This window comes from Phacochoerus africanus, chromosome 8 (assembly GCF_016906955.1).
Source record: "Phacochoerus africanus isolate WHEZ1 chromosome 8, ROS_Pafr_v1, whole genome shotgun sequence".
Lineage (NCBI taxonomy): Eukaryota > Metazoa > Chordata > Mammalia > Artiodactyla > Suidae > Phacochoerus > Phacochoerus africanus.
In genome coordinates, this window is record NC_062551.1 from 36,441,679 (window position 1) to 36,464,115 (window position 22,437).

General features: G+C 49.2%; 1 protein-coding gene across 2 annotated transcripts in view; it reads left to right on the top strand.

The window, feature by feature from the left end:
* The window catches only part of ABCC12 (ATP binding cassette subfamily C member 12), a 66,533-nt gene extending 46,088 nt beyond the window's left edge, over positions 1-20,445 (top strand). The window contains exons 20-29 of one of the 2 annotated variants that reach the window (XM_047791061.1): positions 550-776; positions 3,244-3,381; positions 7,460-7,646; positions 12,050-12,139; positions 14,627-14,816; positions 15,271-15,430; positions 16,749-16,827; positions 17,837-17,950; positions 20,008-20,172; positions 20,274-20,445. In XM_047791061.1, coding sequence (XP_047647017.1) covers positions 550-776; positions 3,244-3,381; positions 7,460-7,646; positions 12,050-12,139; positions 14,627-14,816; positions 15,271-15,430; positions 16,749-16,827; positions 17,837-17,950; positions 20,008-20,172; positions 20,274-20,366 — 1,443 coding nt within the window. In that variant the 3' untranslated portion in view covers positions 20,367-20,445. The remainder of the gene's footprint in view (positions 1-549; positions 777-3,243; positions 3,382-7,459; positions 7,647-12,049; positions 12,140-14,626; positions 14,817-15,270; positions 15,431-16,748; positions 16,828-17,836; positions 17,951-20,007; positions 20,173-20,273) is intronic. The other variant, XM_047791062.1, reaches the window with a different exon arrangement.
* The last annotated feature ends 1,992 nt before the right edge of the window (positions 20,446-22,437 follow it).

The following is a 22,437-nucleotide window of genomic DNA, read 5'->3' on the forward strand; positions in this document are numbered from 1 at the left end:
ACGGAGCTTACAGTCGCATCCGGGAAGAGTCCTCCCACACCTAATTATCAACCTCAAAGGCCAACTCCAGGGAGCTCTGGGGAGCGGGGGTCCCGGGCCCAGGCAGGGCTGGGAGTGAATGAGAGGGTGGTCTGGAAGGATTCCCTGAGGATGCCGCCCCGGAGCAGATGTGCGCAGGCGCAGAGGGCCTCCCCTGCTCCAAAGAGCCCTGGGTACACCGGGCCCCGCTTCATCCCACTGCTGCCGTGGAGGGCCCCGGCCTGAGCGCTCAGGTGTAGCCCGTACCGATAGTGGGACTTAGTTTTCTGTTGCCCTGGGGCACGAGGTTCCTTCCTCTACCAAGGAGGTCGACTCCCACTCAAGGTCACGTGCATCACGGTGGCCGCAAGAAAGGGACGCGCACATGCTCACTTCCCAGGATCATGTGGCACTCTGGGAACAAGCTCAGGCCTGGCTCCGCATTACAGCCCCAGAAAACGCCACCCCGGTGTCGGGTGGGGGGGTCACCGGACACGCCCCTCGACCCTGACGCTCCACTGTCACCCATAGATCCTGGAGAGCCCCATGAGCTTCTTTGACACGACTCCCACCGGCCGGCTCATGAACCGATTTTCCAAGGATATGGACGAGCTGGATGTGAGGCTGCCATTCCACGCAGAGAACTTTCTGCAGCAGTTTTTTATGGTGCTGTTTATTCTCCTGATATTGGCTGCCGTGTTTCCTGCTGTCCTTTTAGTCCTGGCAGGCCTTGCTGTAGGCTTCTTCATTCTTTTACGGTAGGTTGATGCACTGTTTAGAAAGAAGCACATGAAACCTACACGTAGTTGCTTAACCCTGCACAGTGACCAGTAGTATCACCGTATTGAGTCCCCGCTATTTTGTTTTTGTTTTGCCTTTTTTTTTTTAATGGCTGCCCCCACAGCAAATGGAAGTTCCCAGGCCAGGGACTGAATCTGGGCTGAAGCTGTGACCTATGCTGCAGCTGTGGCAATGCAGGATACTTAACACACTGTGCTGGGCTGGAGATCAAACCCACGAATGCACCTGCAACTCCATAGTGACTGGATCCACTGCATTTGGATCCTTAGTCCACTGCACTACAGCCGGAACTCCCTTACTGTCTCCTCTGAGTGGTGGAGCACATTGAATTCTGGTGTGAAGCGAAGTGACATATATCTGGCACTTGAGCCTCAGAGCAACGCTGAGAGGTGGATATGATTGGGCGGTGAAGTCACTGGTCCCAGGCCAGGAAACTAGCAACCTTGGTGGCGGTCTACCTGCTCTTACTTTCTTGATCATGGGGCTCTGGCACTCATGCTGCTGGAGGAGAGAGGAGACCAGTCCTCAGTCTCTCTGAGCTTTGAGAAATGGTCCCACCTGACTACGGATATGGCAAAAGAAGGGCCTTGGGCTGCTTGGCACCAGGGAGTTCCTGAGCCCACCTTTGCCCCCATGCTGGGGAAAAGTGGGAGGGCAGTGTGGGTCCCAGCCTTCCAGGAAACTCAGACCCTCCCGGTTCCCAGGCAAGCTGAAATTCTCAGCAGGCAGCCTAGTGGGTATTGTATGAGGGCTGAGGATAGGAAATCAGATGAAATTTGCACCACAGTCCCAACCCTGCTGCAAAACTAGCTGGAGGGCCTTGGAGAGGTCAGAGAAGTGCTGTGAGCTTCACCATCAAAATGATAATCATTGAAAGAAGCACCTCCCCTGTTCCTGAGGAGTTCTCGTGAGGATCAAATGAGACTAGGTGACAGTAAGTGTCTCGTCAATGCAGAATGAGACACAATGTTCTACAAACTTTGAGTTTCTATAAAACTCAAGAAAATGCTTCTTAGGTTCCTAGATGTGCCATCCCTGGGCTGGACACGAGGGGCTTGAAGAGGGTCCCCAGATTGCAAAGGATTCAGTCCACAAATCTTTCACCCACATCCACTGTCAACACGCAGAGCCAAGATTCAAAAATACCGCTTTGGGAGTTCCTGTTGTGGCTCGGCAGTAACGAACCCAACTAGGATCCAGTGACGACACCCCCGCTCAGTGGGCTAAGGATCCAGCGTTGCTGTGAGCTGCAGTGCAGGTTGTAGACACAGCTTGGATCTGGCATTGCTGTGACTATGGTGTAGGCTGGCAGCTCAGCTCCGATTCAACCCCTAGCCTGGGAATTTCCATGTGCCATGGGTGTGGCCCTAAAAAGCAAACAATTAAAAAAAATTAAAAGTTCAAAAAAGAAATACTGCTTTGGCCGCAGTGTGGAGGGTGAGTGAAGGTCCGGAGAGGTCAAGATAGGGAGGGAGGCTATAGGCCAGGAGACTCTTGAAGGGCAGAGTCTGGGTGAGCATTGAGACCTAGGCAGCAGCAGTAAGGGTGGAAAAGAGAGGTGGATTCGGGAGCCATTTCCAAGATAGTTCATCGGGGTTGGGGGATAGGAGAGGCCAAGGATGAGTCCAAGATGAGGAGTGATGTGAAGACAGATCCAGGTGATACAGGCGGAGATGCAGTTGTGGGTCATCAAGATTACAGATTTGGTTTGGGATGTTTCAAGTTTGTGGTGCAGCGAAAAGGAATCTGACTAGTACCCATGAGGACACAGTTTCGATCCCCGGCCTCGTTCAGTGGGTTAAGGATCTGGCATTGCTGTGAGCCTTGGTATAGATCGCAGACTCAGCTCGCATCCCAAGTCACTGTGGCTGTGGTGTAGGCCACCAGCTGCCCCTCCAATTCAACCCCCAGTCCTAGAACTTCCATGTGCTGTGAATGCGGCCCTAAAAAGGCCAAAAAAAAAAAAAAAAAGGCAGCCCCCGAGGAGACCATATTCAAATTTCATTCAGCATTACCTTTGAAGATGCCTTTCAAAGACTGCACCCTGGCAATTGATGTGCTGGATCCAGAATTTCCTCCAGAATTGGAACAGATCACTTTTCCTTTGGTGGGGCACCCCAAAGTGGTCGGCTTGTATTTAGAGGCTGCATTGTGTGACAAACTCAAGTCTTCAAAGACCAGAGTCATTTCTCTGGCAGCAAGATCCTTATGCTGCAAGAAACCCCAGGGACAAATGGCTCATATTTCTGAGCCCCCCCCTTCCCCAGGCAGGGATGGCACCCTCCGAGGAGATGGCGCCCCCCCCCCCTCCCCAGTTAGATGGTACCGTCCGCCTCGGGCTTTGTCTGGAACGTTGAGTTGGGTCTGTGTGAACCCAGGACAGCCCGGGGCGACTCCTCCTGGCCGCTCTTGGTTTTCCCGCAGCATTTTCCACAGAGGCGTCCAGGAGCTCAAGAAGGTGGAGAACATCAGCCGGTCCCCCTGGTTCTCCCACATCACCTCGTCCGTGCAGGGCCTGGGAACCATCCACGCCTACGACAAGAGGGAGGACTGTGTCAGCAAGTGAGTCCTGGGCGGGGCTGCCCCAGGCCGGCCCCCAAGGGCGGTTCTCTGAGGAGGGACGTCTGGGCCACGGGGATGGAGCCCCCAGAATGGAGGCGGGGAGCCCCTCAAACACCATGCCTTCCTTCCCAGTATCCGGGGCCCCCAAAGACTCTAGCTCATCCATTCAATGACAGCCTTCGTCTGGGGTTTTACACATTTCATTTTTTTCACGTTCTGAGTAAAATATGTTCAAGTCAAGAAAATAGGAGAAAACAAAAAAAGAACTATCACCCATAGGCTCCTCCAACTCAAATCCTCTTCATATTTTCAAATAGTTTATTCCAGTCTTTTTTTTTCTGTTTTTGAAATCTTTATAATCATTTTTGTCTTGTTTTATTTTTACATGGCATTTTTCATGTTATGACATATTCCTTGGAAAGTTCACTTTTTTTTTTTTGTCTTTTTCCTATTTCTTTGGGCCGCTCCCGAGGCATATGGAGATTCCCAGGCTAGGGGTCCAATCGGAGCTGTAGCCACTGGCCTACACCACAACCATAGCAACGTGGGATCCGAGCGGCATCTGTGACCTACACCACAGCACACGGCAATGCTGGATCCTTAACCCACTGAGCAAGGGCAGGGATTGAACCCACAACCTCATGGTTTCTAGTCAGATTCATTAACCACTGTGCCACGACGGGAACTCCTGGAAAGTTCACTTTTAAAGGCCATGTTACATCTCATTTAGTGGGTGGGCCAGTTTTCTCCTTTTTAAAATGTCGGAACTGGATTAATAAATTTCTCTGGAGTCCTCCAGCTTCAAAAGTCTAAAACCCTGTATAATCCCATGTAATCACTGTGTACCAGTCACAGTGGGCTCAGCGTGGTAACAAACAGCTCCAGAATTTAGGGGCTTAACAGGGTGCATGTTTGTTCTTCCTGGGGTCACAACTGAAGAGGGTCCATGGGCAGGAGTAGGGGACCAGGCTCCACACTCAGGCACACGGTCTCTCTCGTTCAGGGCTTTTCTATCCTGAGGGCCTTGGGGATCTTTAACCAGAAGAGAAGAGGAGAGATGTGGGTAGAAGACCCCAAGGAAGATGCTCATCATTTCTCCACCTTGGTTGGTCAGATTTCAGTCACATGGGTGCACATAACTGCAAAGGAGGCTGGGAAATGTAGTCCAGCTGTGTCCATAGGTGGAAAAGTAAATGGAGTTTGATGAATCTATTGCAGTCTGCCACATAGATGTTCTTTTTCCATCCTCATCCTTTCTCTCCTTAAAAACCTAATTCACACTTCATTAAAAGTTTGCATCTCTCTCCCCATCACCCATAATCTCAGTGTAGACCTGGCATCCCAGCATGGCTTTAGTTCAGCCAGCAGCTAGCCCTGTTACTGGTTTGATCTGAAAGTCCTCTGTCAAGAGTCCTGCATTAGGAGTTCCCGCTGTGGCATAGTGGGATCAGTGGCATCTCTGCAGCACCAGGACGTAGGTTTTATCCCCAGCCCAGCACAGTGGGTCAGAGGATCTGGTGTTGCTGCAGCTGTGGTATAGGTGGCAACTGTGGCTCAGATCTGATCCCTAGCGGGGGGAGCTCCATGTGCTGCCAGGCAACCAAAAAAGAAAAAAAAAAAAATTCCTGCATCACCCTTCTACCCTTCCAGTGTCTTGGTCATGGGCCATTTATCAACTCACAATAAGCCCAACTGATTCAAGCCTTGTCTTCCTGCAGTTTCTCCCCCAGGGTTTCCAAGACGATCCTGGAGGAGAGCTGAGCCCTGCATCGTTGATGAGCTCTCCCCTCTTTGGTGCTTTTTTTCCCTGTCGTGGATGTTCCTGAGGGCTTGGGCTTCTGACACATATTGATTTTGCAACCAGACGAAAATGCTGCCCCACTTAAAAAAAAAAAAAAAAGCTTTGAGGTTAAATTCCAATTTGATCCCAGCCAGTGATTCTGTTTCTGCACAACCTAAGCAACCTCACAGATAAGACCACAGATGATTCCTAAGTCACTTAAGCTGTCAGTTGAATTTGTAGGCTTTACAGCTACACGGTAGGAACATCACGGTATTTGGAAGAGTATTTCAGAGTGGAAACAGAGAGGAGGGGAGTGCCACAGCGCCCAGTTTCTCCCCCAGGATTTCCAAGAGAATCCTGGAGGAGAGCTGAGCCCTGCATCATTGATGGGCTCTTTCCTCTTTGGTACTATTTTTCCCTATCATGGACTTTCCTAAGGGCTTGGGCTTCTGACAAGTATTGATTTTGCTCCGGGGGGCGGAGCAGGGGGGGGGGGTCAGAGGTGCTTCTAGACAGAATCCTTTGAGGAGGTTTAGAAGAGAATGGAGCAGCAAGGCCCATGCATGCCAGTGTCATGACTGTGCAGATGGAGGGATCTTAACTCTTTAGGGATTTAAACATAGGTTTTCACTTTTTTCTAATAATGTCTACCTTTTTTGTTTGTTAGCTTGCTTGTTTTCTGGCTGCACCTGTGGATGCAGAAGTTCTTGGGCCAGGGATTGAACTCGAGCCACAGCAGTGACCTGAGCCACAGCAGTGATGATGCTGAGTTCTTAACCACTGAGCCACCAGGGCACTCTACCAGTTGTTCTGATGAAGTCCCTTTCCAGTTGAGGGAAATGTCAGTGGCAATTGCATTTGATGTCCCTCCTGGTCAGTGGTTAGCTCGGTCTCGTTAAAATTTCAGTCTTGGGTGTATTCAAGTCACAGCACTTCTCCTCCCCACCGCATCTGCTCAGCGGCTTGGAGTGGTCGCCCTGTGCTGCATGTCTGTTTTGGGCAGAGAGTGGGTTGCTGCTGAGAAGAACCTGGTTTGTTTTTTTAAACATCCTCTTCTTTTCTCTGGGCCTGGTTCTCTGAGGGTCTGCAGGGGGATGGAGGTGACACCCTCAGGGGACCACTCTGTCTGGGTCATTCTCCTTTCAGCTGATCCAGCTCCCATGTGGATGTGGCGTGGCAGGGGAGAACCCCCAACAGGGCCTGGATCCCTAGCGGCTCTGCCAGGCACTGCTGATGGGCAAGCTCTGCTTGCATCCTCCAGGGAGCTCCTCCTGGCACCTCCCACTGCCTCCTTTGATGTGAGGCCTCTTGCCTCATGCCAGTCAGTGTCACATCAAGACTGCAGCCCACATGCCATCTTCCCTCTGCACCCCCAACTCGAGGGACTGCGGGAATGGGCAGAACCCACGTTCCACACATCCGGGAGTGGGTCTTGCCCTCCTCCCTCGGTGTTGTCATCTCTCTGTTGTTTTGCCCTGTGCTCTTTCTCCTCTTTGGCTCAGTGGACACACAGCAGGGTTACAAGATGTCAGCTTCCTCTTCTTTTTTTTTTTTAATGGCCACACCCATGGCATATGGAAGTTCGAGGGCCGGGGGTCGAGTCTGAGTTGCAGTTGCAAACTATGCTGCAGCTGCAGCAACACCAGATCCTTTTAACCCATGGTGCCCAGCTGGGAAATGAACCTGCACCACTGCAGTGACCCAAGCCGCTGTGGGTGGATTCTTAACCCATCTGTGCCACAGCGGGAATGCCTCAGCTTCCTCTTCTTAAAGATACCTCCGGCTTTATAAGCAATTGCCTTGACTCTTCTTTCTCTGAAGTGGGGGGAAGAACCAACCCAGCACCCTCCCTCCCTTCCTCTCCCACCACAAACATTGCCATCTCCTCCACCTCCCACCCTTTACAGATCGAAGGGGACGATGGTCATTTCCAGTGGCCCTTAGGCTGGTGGCTGACTCCAAGGCAGGGCTCCATTGAAGGCAGAGGGTGGGGTTCTCAGCCCCTTTTGTTCTCAGCTGTGGGTTCCAGTTGCCAGTCCTGGGAAAGACAGAGCCCACTCAGCACCATGCTCTACCGCCACATGGGATATCTCAGAACAAGTGCAAACCAAAGATGTCTATGGTGGCAGATTTTGGAGAGAGTGGATATACGTTCATCTTTGTAAGAGACACCTCTGTAGGAGTGCATTGGTCCTTGCTTAAAAGTCCCCGTTGCCCTATTTCTCTAGGAGCCCTAACCCTAAGTCTGTGGAAGCACTACGTGATCTCCTGTTTTGTCTGGTTTCTTAATTTTAGGTTTAAGATGCTAAATGATGAAAACTCCAGCCACCTCCTATACTTTAACTGTGCTCTCCGGTGGTTTGCTCTAAGGATGGATGTCCTCATGAACATTGTCACCTTCGCTGTGGCCTTGCTGGTGACTCTGAGTTTCTCCTCAATCAGCGCGTCCTCCAAAGGCTTGTCGTTGTCTTACATCATCCAGGTAACACCTCATGTAAGGTTGCACTTGGCCTGGAGGCTCTGCCATAGAGTGTATCAGGGAGGATGGACCTAACAGAAAACCCACCTCAAGTGGGTTAAAACAATAAAGAGAGCTTGGTGGCTCACAGCTTTAAAAGGTCTGGCTGCCATGTGGGCTTCAGGCACAGTTGGATCCTGGCTTTGTCCTCCTCCTTTGATGACTTTTCCTTCGTGGTTGTACAGTGGTAAGTGGCAGCCTCTGGGGGCTCTTGCAGGAAGAAAGCAGGAGGAAAGCACTTCCTGCTCCAGCCACTGAACAAATGCCCTGTGCTGCATTCTTACTGGATTAATTTAGGCGTCTCAGAGCGAATCATGGCTTGATAGGGTTGGAATGATTGGCTTAGGTCAAAGGATGGCCTCCCACATCATCCTACCCGCAAGTCGCACAACAGCTGCCCCATGATGGAGAGAAGGAAAGGGATGCTGGAGAGGCACCGACTCTGACGATGACGGTGTCCATGATAAATGATTCCTGACTTCGCTTTTTGGTTGCTTTGATGTTGTTCTTTTGAAAAATAACAGTAACGGGGACGTCCTCATAATAAAGCATAATCACCATAAGAATAAGGAACACGTGCCGTTTTAGGCTGTGTCCTTTCCATGAAGTAACTCATCCTCATAACAACCCTGTGAGGTAGGGATGCCCTAATCCCCGCTTTGCAGGTGAGGAGATGGAGGCCCAGAAAGACAGCGCGTGTGAGAGCCAGGATTTGAACCCAGGTCTTCTGGGTCTGATAACTCATCTGCATCTGCATCCATCACTTGATGCACACCTCACGTTTCTCTGGAAGCTTCTGCCATGTGGTCCTTATCCCTGATGCTCTGACATTCTGGGACAATGAGTCTGAATGTGGGTGGGTTTCCATTTATTCTGTTCAAGGCTGTGGATGGAATAAAGTCAAATCTCTCTTTAAGTTGGAAAAAATTCTCCTTTTCCTCCTCTTGATAATTTCCTTGTCCCCTTTCCCTTTGTTTCTTCTTTCTGTGACTCGTATTGATTGCATATTGGATTTCTTGCATCCGTCCTCTGTTTCCTTTCTGTTATCTCAAAGTTTCCATGTTCTTGGCTTTTTATCTTTATTTGGGGAATCTTCCTTCTCTTGGTCATTCAGTCACTTTTGTTTGAAATTTAGCAGTCATAGATATGGAATTTCCACAAACCCTTTCTTAATCTCTGAGTTTTTAAAAGAATCACTTCAAAGTGGATGCGGTGTATGTTTTCATGTCCCCGAGGACGGTAGGCCGAGCTCTCCCCCTTTCTTGCCCTCTCCTCTCTTCTTTGACCGCTCTCTGTTTTTTTCTGAGGTCAGGCTTTTTGTTTGTTTGTCTAGTTCTTGCTCTTTCCTGCCATTGGTTTTGTTCATAAGTCTCTTGATGCGTTTGTGTTTAAGGATGAGAAACTGGGTTGGATTTTCAGAATTTCCTCTGTCTTTGTATATGCCTTGCCTGGTCTCTCCCTGTGGGAGGTTTTATAACTATGGGTGGGTGGGTTGGGTTTTCCACAGGCTGGCTTTACTTCAGAGGAGCAGCCAGGGAGCTGGCCTTCAGGCACCCAAATGTTAGATTTAAACTCATTTTATCTAGGATGCTATTCTGGGAGCCCCGCTTAGCCCCAAGAAATTCATTCAGTTTCTTTAAAGAGGTGTGCACGCACGTGTGTGTGTGTGTGTGTGTTGGCCTAGGGTAAAATGTTCAGCTACCTCTGGTTGGGAGAAGGATGAGGCTGGGGAAGAAATGGGTCTAAGAGACGTTATCTGTCTATAGATGGCCTATCAGCCAGTGTCTTTGTGGGCCCCTTCTCACCCTTGGAGCCTCTCTGAGTGAGTCCTACTAGACGTTATGCTCTGGAAGCCCCCACAGCATGCCCCACCTCTATACTGTCAAAAGGCTCTCATCCTCTTTCCATTTTCCAGAAATTTGTAACACTCTCAACTGATGATCTCTCTTATTAAACCCCTTGCTGTTAAAGGTCTATTCCTCTTTTTTTTTTTTTTGAACTCTTTCTACTATCATTTTAAAGGTATTTTGGAAAGGAAGAGAATAAATATATATACTCAGAACCCCCCCTTTTTTTTAGGGCCGCATCCATGGCATATGGAAGTTCCCAGGCTAGGAGTCAAATCAGAGCTGCATCTGGGGCCTCCACCACAGCCACAGCAACGAAGGAGCTGAGCCTCATCTGCCACCTATGCCATGGCTCATGGCAGTGCTGGATCCTTAACCCACTGAGCGAGGTTGGGGATCAAATCCATGTCCTCATAGATACTAGTCAGGTTTGTAACCCACTGAGCCACAATGGGAACTCCCCTCACAACCTTATCTTAAGTGAGAGAAATGATTTTTCCTTTGGGAGGCAGTTTCCTTCTTTGATGGATGATTTTATTTATTGTTGCCTAGTAAAATCTATTCAACAGCTGATGTTGAATACATTCCTGTACTTGGCCCAAGTGGAACAGCTTTCCTCCCCTGGGGGAGAGCTTCAGCTTTCCATGGGATTGTTTTCAAGCATTCCTGTAAGGCTGAAGAGTTTGCACACACCAAGATCTAGGGGACTTTTCCCCTCCAGCTGGCTTTGGGGCTTTATGGAGCATTAGCCCCGTTTGGAGAACACAAAATCCAAGGGACAGAGCTTCCTGTGAGAACAGAGGAGACTCCCTCCATGGATGAGAAATAGGTGTGAAGTCCCGCAGAGCGGAAAGCGAGTGTCAAGTAACATCGTGTAGAATGAGCACTTCTGTCATTGTGCTGATGGAATTCTTAGCCCACAGAGGGGCAGTCGGGGCTTTGAGGGGTTGATCCCTTTGAATTGAACAAAATACATATATGCCCTTCTCAAGGGCACAGTTTATTCATTCACCAGATGTCCGCTCAGCACCTGCTGGGAGCCAGAACCATGCCTGCCGGCTGCTGTGGGTTCAGCAGTGAACAAGCTGGACAGGTCCCTGCCCACACTGACGCCTCTCCGAACTCTTCTCTGTGCCTCACTTCTCCCAGACCCCACTGGGACTTTCTGGGCCCACCTCCTGGGATTGTTCCTAGGGCTGCTTAATTAGTTATCATAAATTAGTGGCTTAAAACCAGAGAAATGTATTCCCTTGAAGTTCTGGAGGTCAGGAGTCTAAATTCAAGGTGTCAGTAGGGCCATGTTCCTTCTGAAGGCACTAGGGAGAATATGTTCCCTGTCCCTCCAGGTTGCTGGGGGTGGTTAGTCTTCCTGGATGTCCCCAGGCTTGTAGCTGCGTCATTGCAATCCATCTCTGCAAGTCCTCCTCCTTGCTCTCTTATACAGACACTTGTTGGGTTAGGACCCACCCGGCTCACCCAGGTTGATCTCAAGATTCTCAATTACACCCCAAAGACCCTTTTTCCAATGCAGTAACACTCACGGGTCCCAGAGATTTGTCTTTTTTTTTTTTTTTAAGGGCCGCATCCATAGCCTATGGAGGTTCCCAGGCTAGGGGTTGAACCAGAACTGTAGCTACTGGCCTATACCACAGCCACAGCCACAGCCACATGAGATCCAAGCCGGGTCTGCAACCTACACTGCAGCTCACAGCAATGCCAGATCCTCAACCCACTGAGTGAGGCCAGGGATCGAACCCGCGTCCTCATGGATGCTGGTCAGATTTGTTTCCAATGAGCCATGATGGGAACTCTGGGTCCCAGAGATTTGGATCTGGACTATCTTCTGCGGGGGGACGACTATTCAACTGGCTCTAGTATACCACCCACCCTCAAACCTCAGAGTTGGCTTCTGGGGGATCCTGGCCTATGGCGGCCACCATCGAAGCCTAGATTTACTCAGGACCAAAGCAAGCAGATAGGCTTGGTGGTTTTCTTCCACCTCTGATGAAATGGGATGATTGGATTTCAGGCTGCAGGTGGGGTAACTCGGGGAGGGCATGGTGTGCAGGACCCCACCGGGTGGCGACAAAGGGGAGGGTACCTGGCAGTTCAGAGATCCCAGGAGAATACCTGCTCATGGTTCCCCACCTCTCCAGACAAGAAGCCAGTGCTGGAGCGGTGCTGTGGTGAAATGCCTCTTACTATCTTGAGTGCCAGGGAACATGTAATTACCATTTGTTTCTAAACACAAAGGAAGTGTTTGAAGGCAAAACACCCCAATAGGAGTGTCTTTACATCTGGGCACTTGGCGGGGAAGGCAGGCCTACCTGTTTTTTTTTTTTTTGGCCACGCCCATGGCACATGGAAGTTCCCCGTCCAGGGATCGAACCCGCCCCACAGCAGCAAGGAGACAGGCCTACTTTGGTGGGGTCTTGGGCAGTGCGACTGGAGGGGTGGCTCACAAAGCTGCCTCTGCGAGCACAAAGTGCTCTAACTGTGGCTGCTTGTTCCCCACAACAGCTGAGCGGGCTGCTCCAAGTGTGTGTGCGAACAGGAACCGAGACCCAGGCCAAGTTCACCTCCGTGGAGCTGCTCAGGGAGTACATTTTGGTAAGAAGTTCCTGCAAGAGGAGGAGCGAGGTCGCTTTGGCAGAGCTTATGCATTTGATATGTGAAAGAGATCTTTTTAAAAACTGAACTCAGACTGCAACACCTTTCCTTAAAAGTCCTCTCTACGGAGTTCCCGTCATGGCACAGCAGAAACAAATTCTGCTAGGAACCATGAGGTTGCAGGAGTTCCCATCATGGCTCAGCAGAAACGAATCTGACTAGCATCCATGAGGACACAGGTTCAATCCCTGGCCTCGCTCAGTGGGTGAAGGATCTGGTGTTGCCGTGAGCTGTGGTGTAGGCTGTAGTCACAGCTTGGATCTGGCGTGGCTGTGGCTGTGGCGGAGGTGCGCAGCTGTCGCTCCGATTCAACCCCCAGCCTGGGAACCTCCATATGCCGTGAGTGTGGCCCTAAAAAAAGCAAACAAACAAACAAAACAAAACAAAACAACCCCCCCAAACCCCCTATTTACAATACAGTCTAAAGTCATTGGTGTTGAGGGAGTTTTCTTTTTAAAAAGTTTCCTCAAGGGTAGTTTCTGTACACAAAGAAGAGAATTCAATGGCTTACTTTATTTATTTTATTTTTGCTTTTTGCTTTTAGAGGGCCAAGAATGTGTGTCATATGGAGATTCCCGGGCTAGGGGTTGAGTTGGAGGTATAACTGCTGACCTACACCACAGCTCACAGCAAGCCGGATTCCTAACCCCCTTAGCGAGGCCAGGGATCGAACCCACATCCTCATGGATACTAGTCAGGTTTGTTACCACTGAGCCACGAGGGGAACTCCTAATGGCTTACTTTAATTTCTAAAAATTAATATTTGATTGACTAGAATTGTAAATTGAGAAAAAATAGTCTAACTCTTAAGTTGTGATGTTCCACTTACAAATCCTGTTATTCTTTAAAAAGAGGTCTCGCCAATTCAAGCAGTCACTTTTAAGGGTCTTTGCATAGCATTTGGCCCTACTTACAAACTTAATTAAACACTTTAAAACATTTCAAACTGCATTTTAAAATTTAATGCGCTCCATTTCCTTCTTAAGTACCTCAGTGATCTGATTTAACAAACAAACCTTCCTGGGGTTATATAAATCTAATAAATTAAACTTATAAATATAGTGAGTTCTAAGTTCTCATAACAGTCCCAATGCTGTATATAAACAGTAAGTTTTTAACATAAAACCATGTTTAAATAAGTTATTCAATTATACATTTTAAATTAGAGTCACAGGCCTGAATGTTATTAACATCGTCAATACTTAAAACACCAAATGTGCAGATTCCATAAACTAAAAATGTTACGGTTACAATTTTGCTTCTCTGAAATACTATTATTACTAATTCTAAATCTTCTAGGGGTTAAAAATTCTCACTATCTACGAGGACAATTATTTTCTTAGCTAATCGTGGTTGCCTATATCCAGAGATCTGGGCTGGTCAGCCACCCTGCTGGAAAGTGGCGAGTCGAGTTAAGGCAGTCAAGTTGCTCTACTCCTTAATTTGAGTTTGCATTTCTCTTCGGGACCTTTCATTCCTTTCCTGTGGGACTCTGAATGTGACATCCTGTGTTATTAGCATCTTCCTACTTCGAACCCCACGATGTGACTCTTGCAGATAACAAAATTGTATCTGATCAAATGCTGCAAATTTCAAGGCTTGATCTGGATTGGTCACACAGCTTCAAGGTCACATGGCTGACACTTGCCCAGGCTCATGAGGGCCCCCAATGGGCTGCTCCTTATAATTCTCCCTCCCTCTTAGCTATTCACTAAGCTCTAGCCACACAACTTTTCTTCCTGTTCCTCAAAGTCCCCAGGCTTGTTCTGGCCTCAGGGCCTTTGCACTAGCTATTGGCTCTGCCTGGAACGGATCTTCTTCTTCTTTTTTTTTTTTTTGTCTTTTTGCCTTTTCTAGGGCCATACCCGCAGCATATGGAGGTCCCCAGGCTAGGGGTCGAATTGGAGCTATAGCCGCCAGCACACACCAGAGCCACAGCAACTCGGGATCCAAGCCACATCTGTGACCCACACCATAGCTCATGGCAACACCGGATCCTTAACCCACTGAGCAAGGCCAGGAATCAAAGCCGCAACCTCATGGTTCCCAGTCAGATTCATTAACCACTGAGCCATGACAGGAACTCCAAGGAACGAATCTTCCTATAGCCGGCATCTCCTCAGCATTCCAGGTCTCAGCTTGAATCACATCCTCATTGATGCCTTCCTCCAGCCTTATGAAGTGACTTTCACTCCTCCTCCTGCCTCCACCACACACATTCTATCTTCTATTACAAATAATTTATTGTCTTCCTTTCTCTTTTCTTGTTTACTACCTGCCTTCAGTGCAGCGTGAGTTTCTTGAATGCAGAGTCCTTATTGGTCGGGTGTACCACCAGGAACACCCGCACCTAGAATGGCGTGAATGAATGAAATGAATGAAAAAGCAAGTGACTATTAATCCGCTCTTTGGGATTCTGCCTTTCAGACCTGTGTTCCTGAATGCAGTCACCCCCTCAAAGTGGGGACCTGTCCCCCCGACTGGCCCAGCCGTGGGGAGATAACATTCAGAGACTATCAGATGAGGTACAGAGACAACACTCCCCTTGTTCTCAACGGGCTGAACTTGAACATCCAGAGTGGGCAGACGGTTGGGATCGTGGGAAGAACAGGCTCTGGTGAGAACAAGCTCTGACCGTGTTTCTTTTGGGTTGTGTTCTTTGCATTTCCGCCGGGCGTGCTGGTGAAATCACCACAGAGGGTGATGTGTGTGGCGGCGCATTGGCTGTTTTTTTTTTTCCCTGCCACCTCTTTACTGTAAATTAGGATTTCAGGTTGAATGAGTGTGTGGAGATGGAAGTAAACACACATCAGTTTTTGAATTAATTAAATGAGGATCATTCTGGCGAAATGAGGCCCAGAGGATGAGTCATAGGCTAACGGCCCCTGCGGGGTGGATCTGCTAACCTCGTTAGGGCAGCCGTGGCCCCTGCAGAGCGAGGGATCGCTGTTGGCACAGCCATCCACACAGAGCCGTTTCCATTGCATTAACAATTCCCTTGATTGGATGCTCAGAAATGATGGAACTTAAACTGATATTGGATTGGCTGCTGTCACACTTATTGTTCCCAGGAAAATCGTCCTTAGGAATGGCCTTGTTTCGTCTGGTGGAGCCTGCAGGGGGCGCCATCCTCATCGACGGCGTGGATATCTGCACTGTTGGTTTGGAAGACCTCAGAACCAAGCTGACTGTGATCCCCCAGGATCCTGTCCTGTTTGTAGGTACAGTAAGGTAGCTGTTTTTGATTGTTGTGCCTCCCTATTTTTGGATTAGTGAATTCAGACTGGCTAGAGCTTTGCGAAGCGCCCACGTCGTGGCTGGCCTGAGGCGGTTACCTCTGATGGGAGCTGCACCCTGAGGGGTTCACACCTCTTGGGAAGAGCCTAGGACCCAGGATCCCAAACATCGCTTGTATTTTATTTTATTATTTTATTTTATTTTATTTGTCTTTTTAGGGCCACACCCACAGCACATGGACGTTCCCAGGCTAGGGGTCAAATCAGAGCTGTAGCTGCCGGCTTACACAGCCACAGCAACACCAGATCCCTAACCCACTGATCGAGGCCGGGGATCGAACCCATGTCCTCATGGATAGTAGTCGGGTTCATTAACCACTGAGCCACGACGGGAACTCCATCACTTGTATTTTAGAAGCTGCACTACAAATAAACAAGATGCTGTTGTGCAGGGGAGCAGACATCCCCTGGCCCTGGAGAAGCCCCGGTTTGTGCCTCCGTCCCAGCATCCTATCAGGTTTAGCAGCACTCACTCCCCAAACGACCCCACTTTGCACAATAAAGTAGATGGTTGTTCTATACATGCAGCCATCCTTTGGGAAGTACGTCAGTTCACTCCCGCTAAGGAGTGAACAGAAGCTGCTCAAGCACAAGAACAGCAGCGTTGCCAGGACTCAAGATCTGTTGTCAAGGCACGAAGGGAACACCACAGGTTCTCACTTAGCCCAGTGCAGCGGCTGCCCCTCTAATGAGAGGGACATTTCCCCCGTGGAGCACCAGATGAAGTAGTGGGGGCTGCATTTAGAGTCCTTCGAAACGTCCATTCCAGGTCTTGAAGTGCTAAACTTGCACCTTGCCTATGAGACGCTCACTTTCTGCAAGGCCCTGGAGCTGCAGATAGATTTTTGCCTCTGAAGACACAGTGAATGCAGGGACAGATGGAACTGCTTGCTCCTTCTGTCTCTGCCAAGACTCTGCATAAGGTCAGAGCCACTCTGCTGCACACAGCCACAGGGAGGACCAAACGCCATGCCTGAGTGCCTGGCTTGGCACTGTCTATTGGCAGGGCTGGTCCTCCCCTCCGCCCCGTCCCCGCCCCCGCGTGGTCTCTGCTCCAGCCCAGAGTCCTGGGTCTTTGATCTCTCAGCCCAAAGATGGTATTTCATGGACCATCGTCCTGGGCTACGCACAGCTGTTGTTGCCGTGGCATTGTCACACACCGCCTCCCGCTCTGCCCCACGTGCTGTGGGCAACACGCTCTCCTGGCGTCTCATTCTCGGAGATTCAGCTCCCTCTCCTTTCCTTCATTGCAGGTACAACTTGGATCCCTTTGAGAGTCACAGCGATGAGGTGCTCTGGCAGGTTCTGGAGAGAACATTCATGAGAGACACAGTAGGTCTCTGGGGCTGTGCAGGGGGAGCCCGTTTCCAGCATCACCAGTGCCTCAGTTACCTGGCCCAGGTTGAAATCTGGTCCATTGTTTGTTGGCACCACCTGTGTCAGTAGAATACAATCCTTATTTGCTCCTTATTAAAAGTAACCATAGATGCTATTTATTAGGCCACTGCATTGATACAGTTAAGAGCTCTCTGTGTATTATCTTGGTGGGTCCTGATCACGAACCCTCTGAGGTTGGTACCCCTGCCCCCACTTTTAGAGATGCAGAAAATAAGACTCAGGGAAGCAACACCCTAGTGGCAGAAGGGAGGCTTGGCCCCAGGTCCGTCTGACTCCGGACAGATGAGTGCCCTGCTGCTCTGCCAGCAGCCTCATTTGCTGATTGAAACGGATAAGCCCTGGAAAGGGGAGGGGGCATGGCCTCTAGGAATGAACCATCATCTGCATGAGACGGGGCTCTGTCCCATAAGACCCGCAGCTGGGATCAGCAGGTGAGTGTAGCCACATCTGCAGCCCAGAGGGAGTTTTTCTTTTTCTTTTTTTTTTCCCCACCCAGGGCTCGGTATCAGGGCAAGCATCTCGCAAAGTCACTCAGACTTATCATGCTGCATAAATCAGACCCTGTCTTACCTTTCCTGGATGGCCAGAAAACTCTCTCTTCCCATCTCAGCTTTGGCCATGGACGTAGGGACCCTGAAAGCCATTTATTTACACGTGTTTGTGTTTCTCTGGAGCTATGTGTGCTACATTTGTACTCTTTTGGTGGGTGGTCTCCAGGGTTCTGTGAATCACACTGTGATTTTAAATTATTAATGGCCGCCTACTCCTTGGTCTTTCCCTGGTGCCCATTTGCAACATTGAAATAATCGTTGTTTTGCGCTTTCTTTTCTGCAGGAACATAAAGCCAGCTGATAAATGCAAGAGAAGGGGGCCATCAATATAGACACTGCAGGACGATTTTATAGATCCTCGGCACAAATATGGCATTCTCTATGTTTTGTAGATAATGAAACTCCCAGAAAAATTACAGGCAGAAGTCACAGAAAATGGAGAAAACTTCTCAGTGGGGGAACGTCAGCTGCTTTGCACGGCCCGAGCGCTTCTCCGTAATTCAAAAGTAAGCAAACAGCACGGAAAATGGGTTGGTCATATTTGGAATATTTCCTGCAGCTCCGCTCAATCCAGGAGACAGAGCCACGTGTTTGTCTTTGAGCAACGAGAGAGCCATTGAGCTGTTTAAAAACCGATCGCTTTTTCCTAAGGCAAAGTTGGGAGGTTACGTAAAAATTGAAAAATAACAGCCATTTACAGAAATAGCACCTGCTACCCCTGGGCCTTTCCCTGGGAGTGCTTGCTTTGTCTTCTCGCTGTTCTCCTAAGTGGTTTGGGTTTGAGAAATCATCCTCTCAGCTTTTTCCTTTTGTCCCTGAACAGTCCTCAGGCCCGATAAACAGTCCCCAGGATACTAAAGAAGGCCTTCAGAATATGAGGATTGTAACATTCCATACGAATATTTTCTTAGTGACTTAGCCATCTTTGCTTCCTGATGCCAAGGAAGGGAGCGCTGTTGCTCTAGAAACCTTTCTCCGAACCCTGATTGAAGTGTAAACAATTGTGTGTGCTCCCTAGATGTGCTAAGGGCAGGGCAGGGAGCCAGCATGAAGCTGTGAGCTGTGGTGCAGCTCACTGCTGAGTTGGTCTGTGTTGTCTTGGCATTTCATATTCACCCCTTTTATAGACAGAGAAATGGAGCCTTGGGGAAATTAAATAATTTTGCCAAGTTCAAACAGAGTTAGAGCTGAGCTCCAGCCCTCTGACTTGCAACCGGGGACTGCGGTAGGCAGAATAATGTCGCCCCCACACCCCACCCCACCCCACCCCACCCAAATGCCTATGTCCGGCTACCTGGAATCTGTGAACATGTTACCTTACCTGTGAAAAGGGGGCTTTGCACATGTGATTAAGTCAGTCTCTTGAGATGGGGAGATTATGCTGGATTATCCAGGTGGGCTCAGTATAATTACACAAATCTTTAGAAAAGGGGGCACGACAGAAAGAAAGAAGGCGATATGACGATGGATCTGCAGGTTAGAGTGATGCCAGGAAGGGGGCGCAGGCCAGGAATGCAGGCAGCCTCTAGAAGCTGGAAGAGGCAAGAAAACCATTTCTCCTCTTGAGCCTGCAAAAGAAATGCAGTCCTAGCAATACCTTGACTTTGGTACTTCTGACCTCCGAAACTATAAGATGATAAATTTGTGTTGTTGTGAGCCTCTATTTTGTGCTAAATTGTTATGGCAGCAACAGGAAATTAATAAGAGTGCTGTTATTATACCTCACACTGACTCATGTTAACGCAGTAGATAAAGACCGGGGCATTTCTTCTTATCAGTTTGTAGGATTAGAACAAACCATTTATAAAAAGAGGAATACAGAGTATACAAGCTTGGAGTTCCAGTCATGGTGCAATGGAAACGAATCCAATTAGTAACATGAGGATCCCTGGCTTCGCTCAGTGGGTTAAGAATCTGGTGTTGCCATGAGCTGTGGTGTAGGTCGAAGATGTGGCTTGGATCCACCTTGCTGTGGATGTGACTGGCAGCTAGGGCTCCATTTCGACCCCTAGCCCAGGAACTTCTTATGCTGCAGGTGTGGCTCTGGAAAAAAAAAAATATATATATATATGTATACGTATACAGCCTTATTTCTCCAGGAAGTCATTCTGAAGAAGGTGAAGGTGATGTGGTGTGACTTTTATTCTCTTGCTATTTTTGCAACTTTTTGAGATGGATTCTAGCTCGTCATTTTTCAGCCTTTTTTTTTTCCTTGTCTTTTTGCATTTTCTAGGACCGCTTCCTGTGGCATATGGAGATTCCCAGGCTAGGGGTCCAATCAGAGCTGTAGCAGCTGGCCTACGCCATAGCCACAACAGTGCAGGATCTGAGCCACGTCTGCAACCTACACCACAGCTCACAGCAACGCCAGATCCTTAACCCACTGAGCAAGGCCAGGGATGGCACCCGTAACCTCATGGTTCCTAGTCAGATTCGTTAACCACCACGCCACGATGGGAACTCCTTCAGCCTTCTTGTTAAATAAGTTGAGCTAAGACTATAAGTTTTCCTCCAGGTACAGCTTTGGCTTGGCGTGACTTTCACAATGTTCCTTCCTTGATAGATCATTCTCCTTGATGAAGCCACGGCCTCCATGGACTCTAAGACCGACACTCTTGTTCAGAGCACCATCAAAGACGCCTTCAAAGACTGTACTGTGTTGACCATTGCCCACCGTCTCAACACAGTCCTCAACTGTGACCGCGTTCTGGTCATGGAAAACGGGAAGGTGCAGAAGTTGGCCTCACCTCTCCAAAGGCTTCAGTGGCTTGGGCGCTAGGGTGGGTGGATATGTTCTGACCATTTCAGCTCTTCTTCTCTGATTTTCAGGTGGTCGAGTTTGACAAGCCTGAAGTCCTTGCTGAGAAGCCAGATTCTGCGTTTTCGATGTTACTAGCAGCAGAAAACAAAGTCCGACTATGAAGGGCCCCATGTGGGGGAGGACCACTTCAGCTGATGTTAGTGGAAGAGGAGGTGGCGTAAGATGAGTCAGATGTGCCTGCCGGGGGAGGGACTGTCATCTCAGGGGGCAGCCCTGGTCTACCATCCTCTTATGCCTGAAACACAGGCTGAGCTGGGGTGGAGTTGCTTCCCTGCCTCACCCAGCATGTGCCTCCTGACCTCACTTGGAGGGCTTGTGCCACGTTCTGGGTGATGAACAGAGGCAGAGGAACCTAGTGGATTAAAAAACTGCCCTCCCCTCCTAAAACCCCAAGGGTCCCTTGTGTGTCCTGATCAATACCACCCCGGTGCCTGGGACTGGAAACGTTGTAACTTTCAGTAAAAAACTGGTCAAATGGAATGAGAAAAATGCCCAAGGATGGACCTTTGTAAAGGTTTTCTGCCTTGTTATCGGAAAGGAAAAGAACAGAGTTTTCTTTCCGCTTAACTCCTATTCACATCTATTTTGAGTGTGTGACAAGCAATAACGACACAGATCTTGTAGCATGGAAGATTGATTACAGTGTTTGGTGAAAAAAAATTTTAAAAAATCATATCGTATGTCCCATTTGATCTATTAGAATAACCAGGAAAACAAAACGTTGGCATTTTTCTAAAAATGACATTTTTATATCTTCTATATTGGTCATTAAAATGCAGTAGGAAATTAAACTACCCTGAAATGTTGCCTTGCAATTATTTTGCTGAAGATATTCCAATTTCTGTACTGTTTCCTCTCACAGATCTTTGTCATGCTCTCCATTGACTCAGTGATAAACCCCCACGGTGTTTCCCAAATAAAAGGCTGTCTTTCCCATCTCAATTTTGCTATGAGGAGGCAGTAAAGACATAGTCCCAGCAGCCCAGGAGTGACTGCTGCTAATTCATGGTGACATTTGGGGGAAAAGTAGAAAATTCAGAGGGCTCTTGGGCAGGGTTTGTCACAGTGAGGCTGTTTCTCATTCCTTGTAGGATTGAAGGCACTATTGATGGTTCAGGGAGGTTTCCTGGACTCCTCTCCTGGATCCCAGGCTCTTCTCTAGATGTGGCCCAGGGCAGCAATGGCCATGAAGCTCTTGTCCCCTCCCCTTCTTAGTTCTGGTCCCACACTTCACTCTGTCCTTCCAAACTTGGAGGAGGGCAAGCCTGGCACATAGAACTCTACAACACCCTGATGGTGAGGTGGGTTAAGGATCTGGAATTGTCACTGTAGTGGCTTGGGTTGCTGCTATGGCTCAGGTTCGATCCCTGGCCTGGGAACTTCCACAAAAAGAAATAACGACATGAGTGCGTGATGCCAAGATGAACTTATCCTGGTAGAGACTCCCATCCTCCTCCCCCAGGGTACATGTGCATGTTAAAGGGTTTAGTCTGGAGAGGCTGAGGTTTAGGGCAGACAAGCCATCAGCTAGCATCTCAAAGGCTGGGCTTATGGGGTTTGCTTCCAACAAATGATTCTCCAGCTCTTCTCTGGCTGGGCCCCGGCAGGTGTCTGCAGGACCAGAGGTGAAGCAGGCAAGTCTGGCTGCAGGTGGTGCTCCCTGTCTGGCGGGTACTAAGGCCCAAGGTAAGGCAGCTGGGCAGCGACTGTGCCATCAGCATAGAAAGAGGGGTGTGTTTGAAAAGGCCATGAGTAAGGGGTCTCTATGACAGGCAGCTCCATGCCAAGTTCAGAGCTCCCTGTGAAGGGCCATTCTTCTGACCTAGCCTTCTCCCATCACAGGATGTAACGTTGATTAAATGCCTATCTGTGGGGCTGTGGAGCAGCTACCTTGGGCTGAGTGCAGCTTCATCCTGATGGGTGTCCAGTGACTCCCCTGGGAGGGAGTCTGTGCTGGCTCTGGGAATCCGTGCCAGCCATGTAATGGGGGTGGATCCTTTATTTCCTACCTCCCCTACCAACTGGACAATCAGCCTATGATTTCAGCGGGGTGTTTCTAGGGGGCCAAGGCTGCAAATATCCCTGTGGCTCATTGAGATGCACTGATGGGTGAATCACCTTCTATCACTCCTTCCCGCCCATGCTCCCTTTGGCTGGTCCCATCCAGGAGAG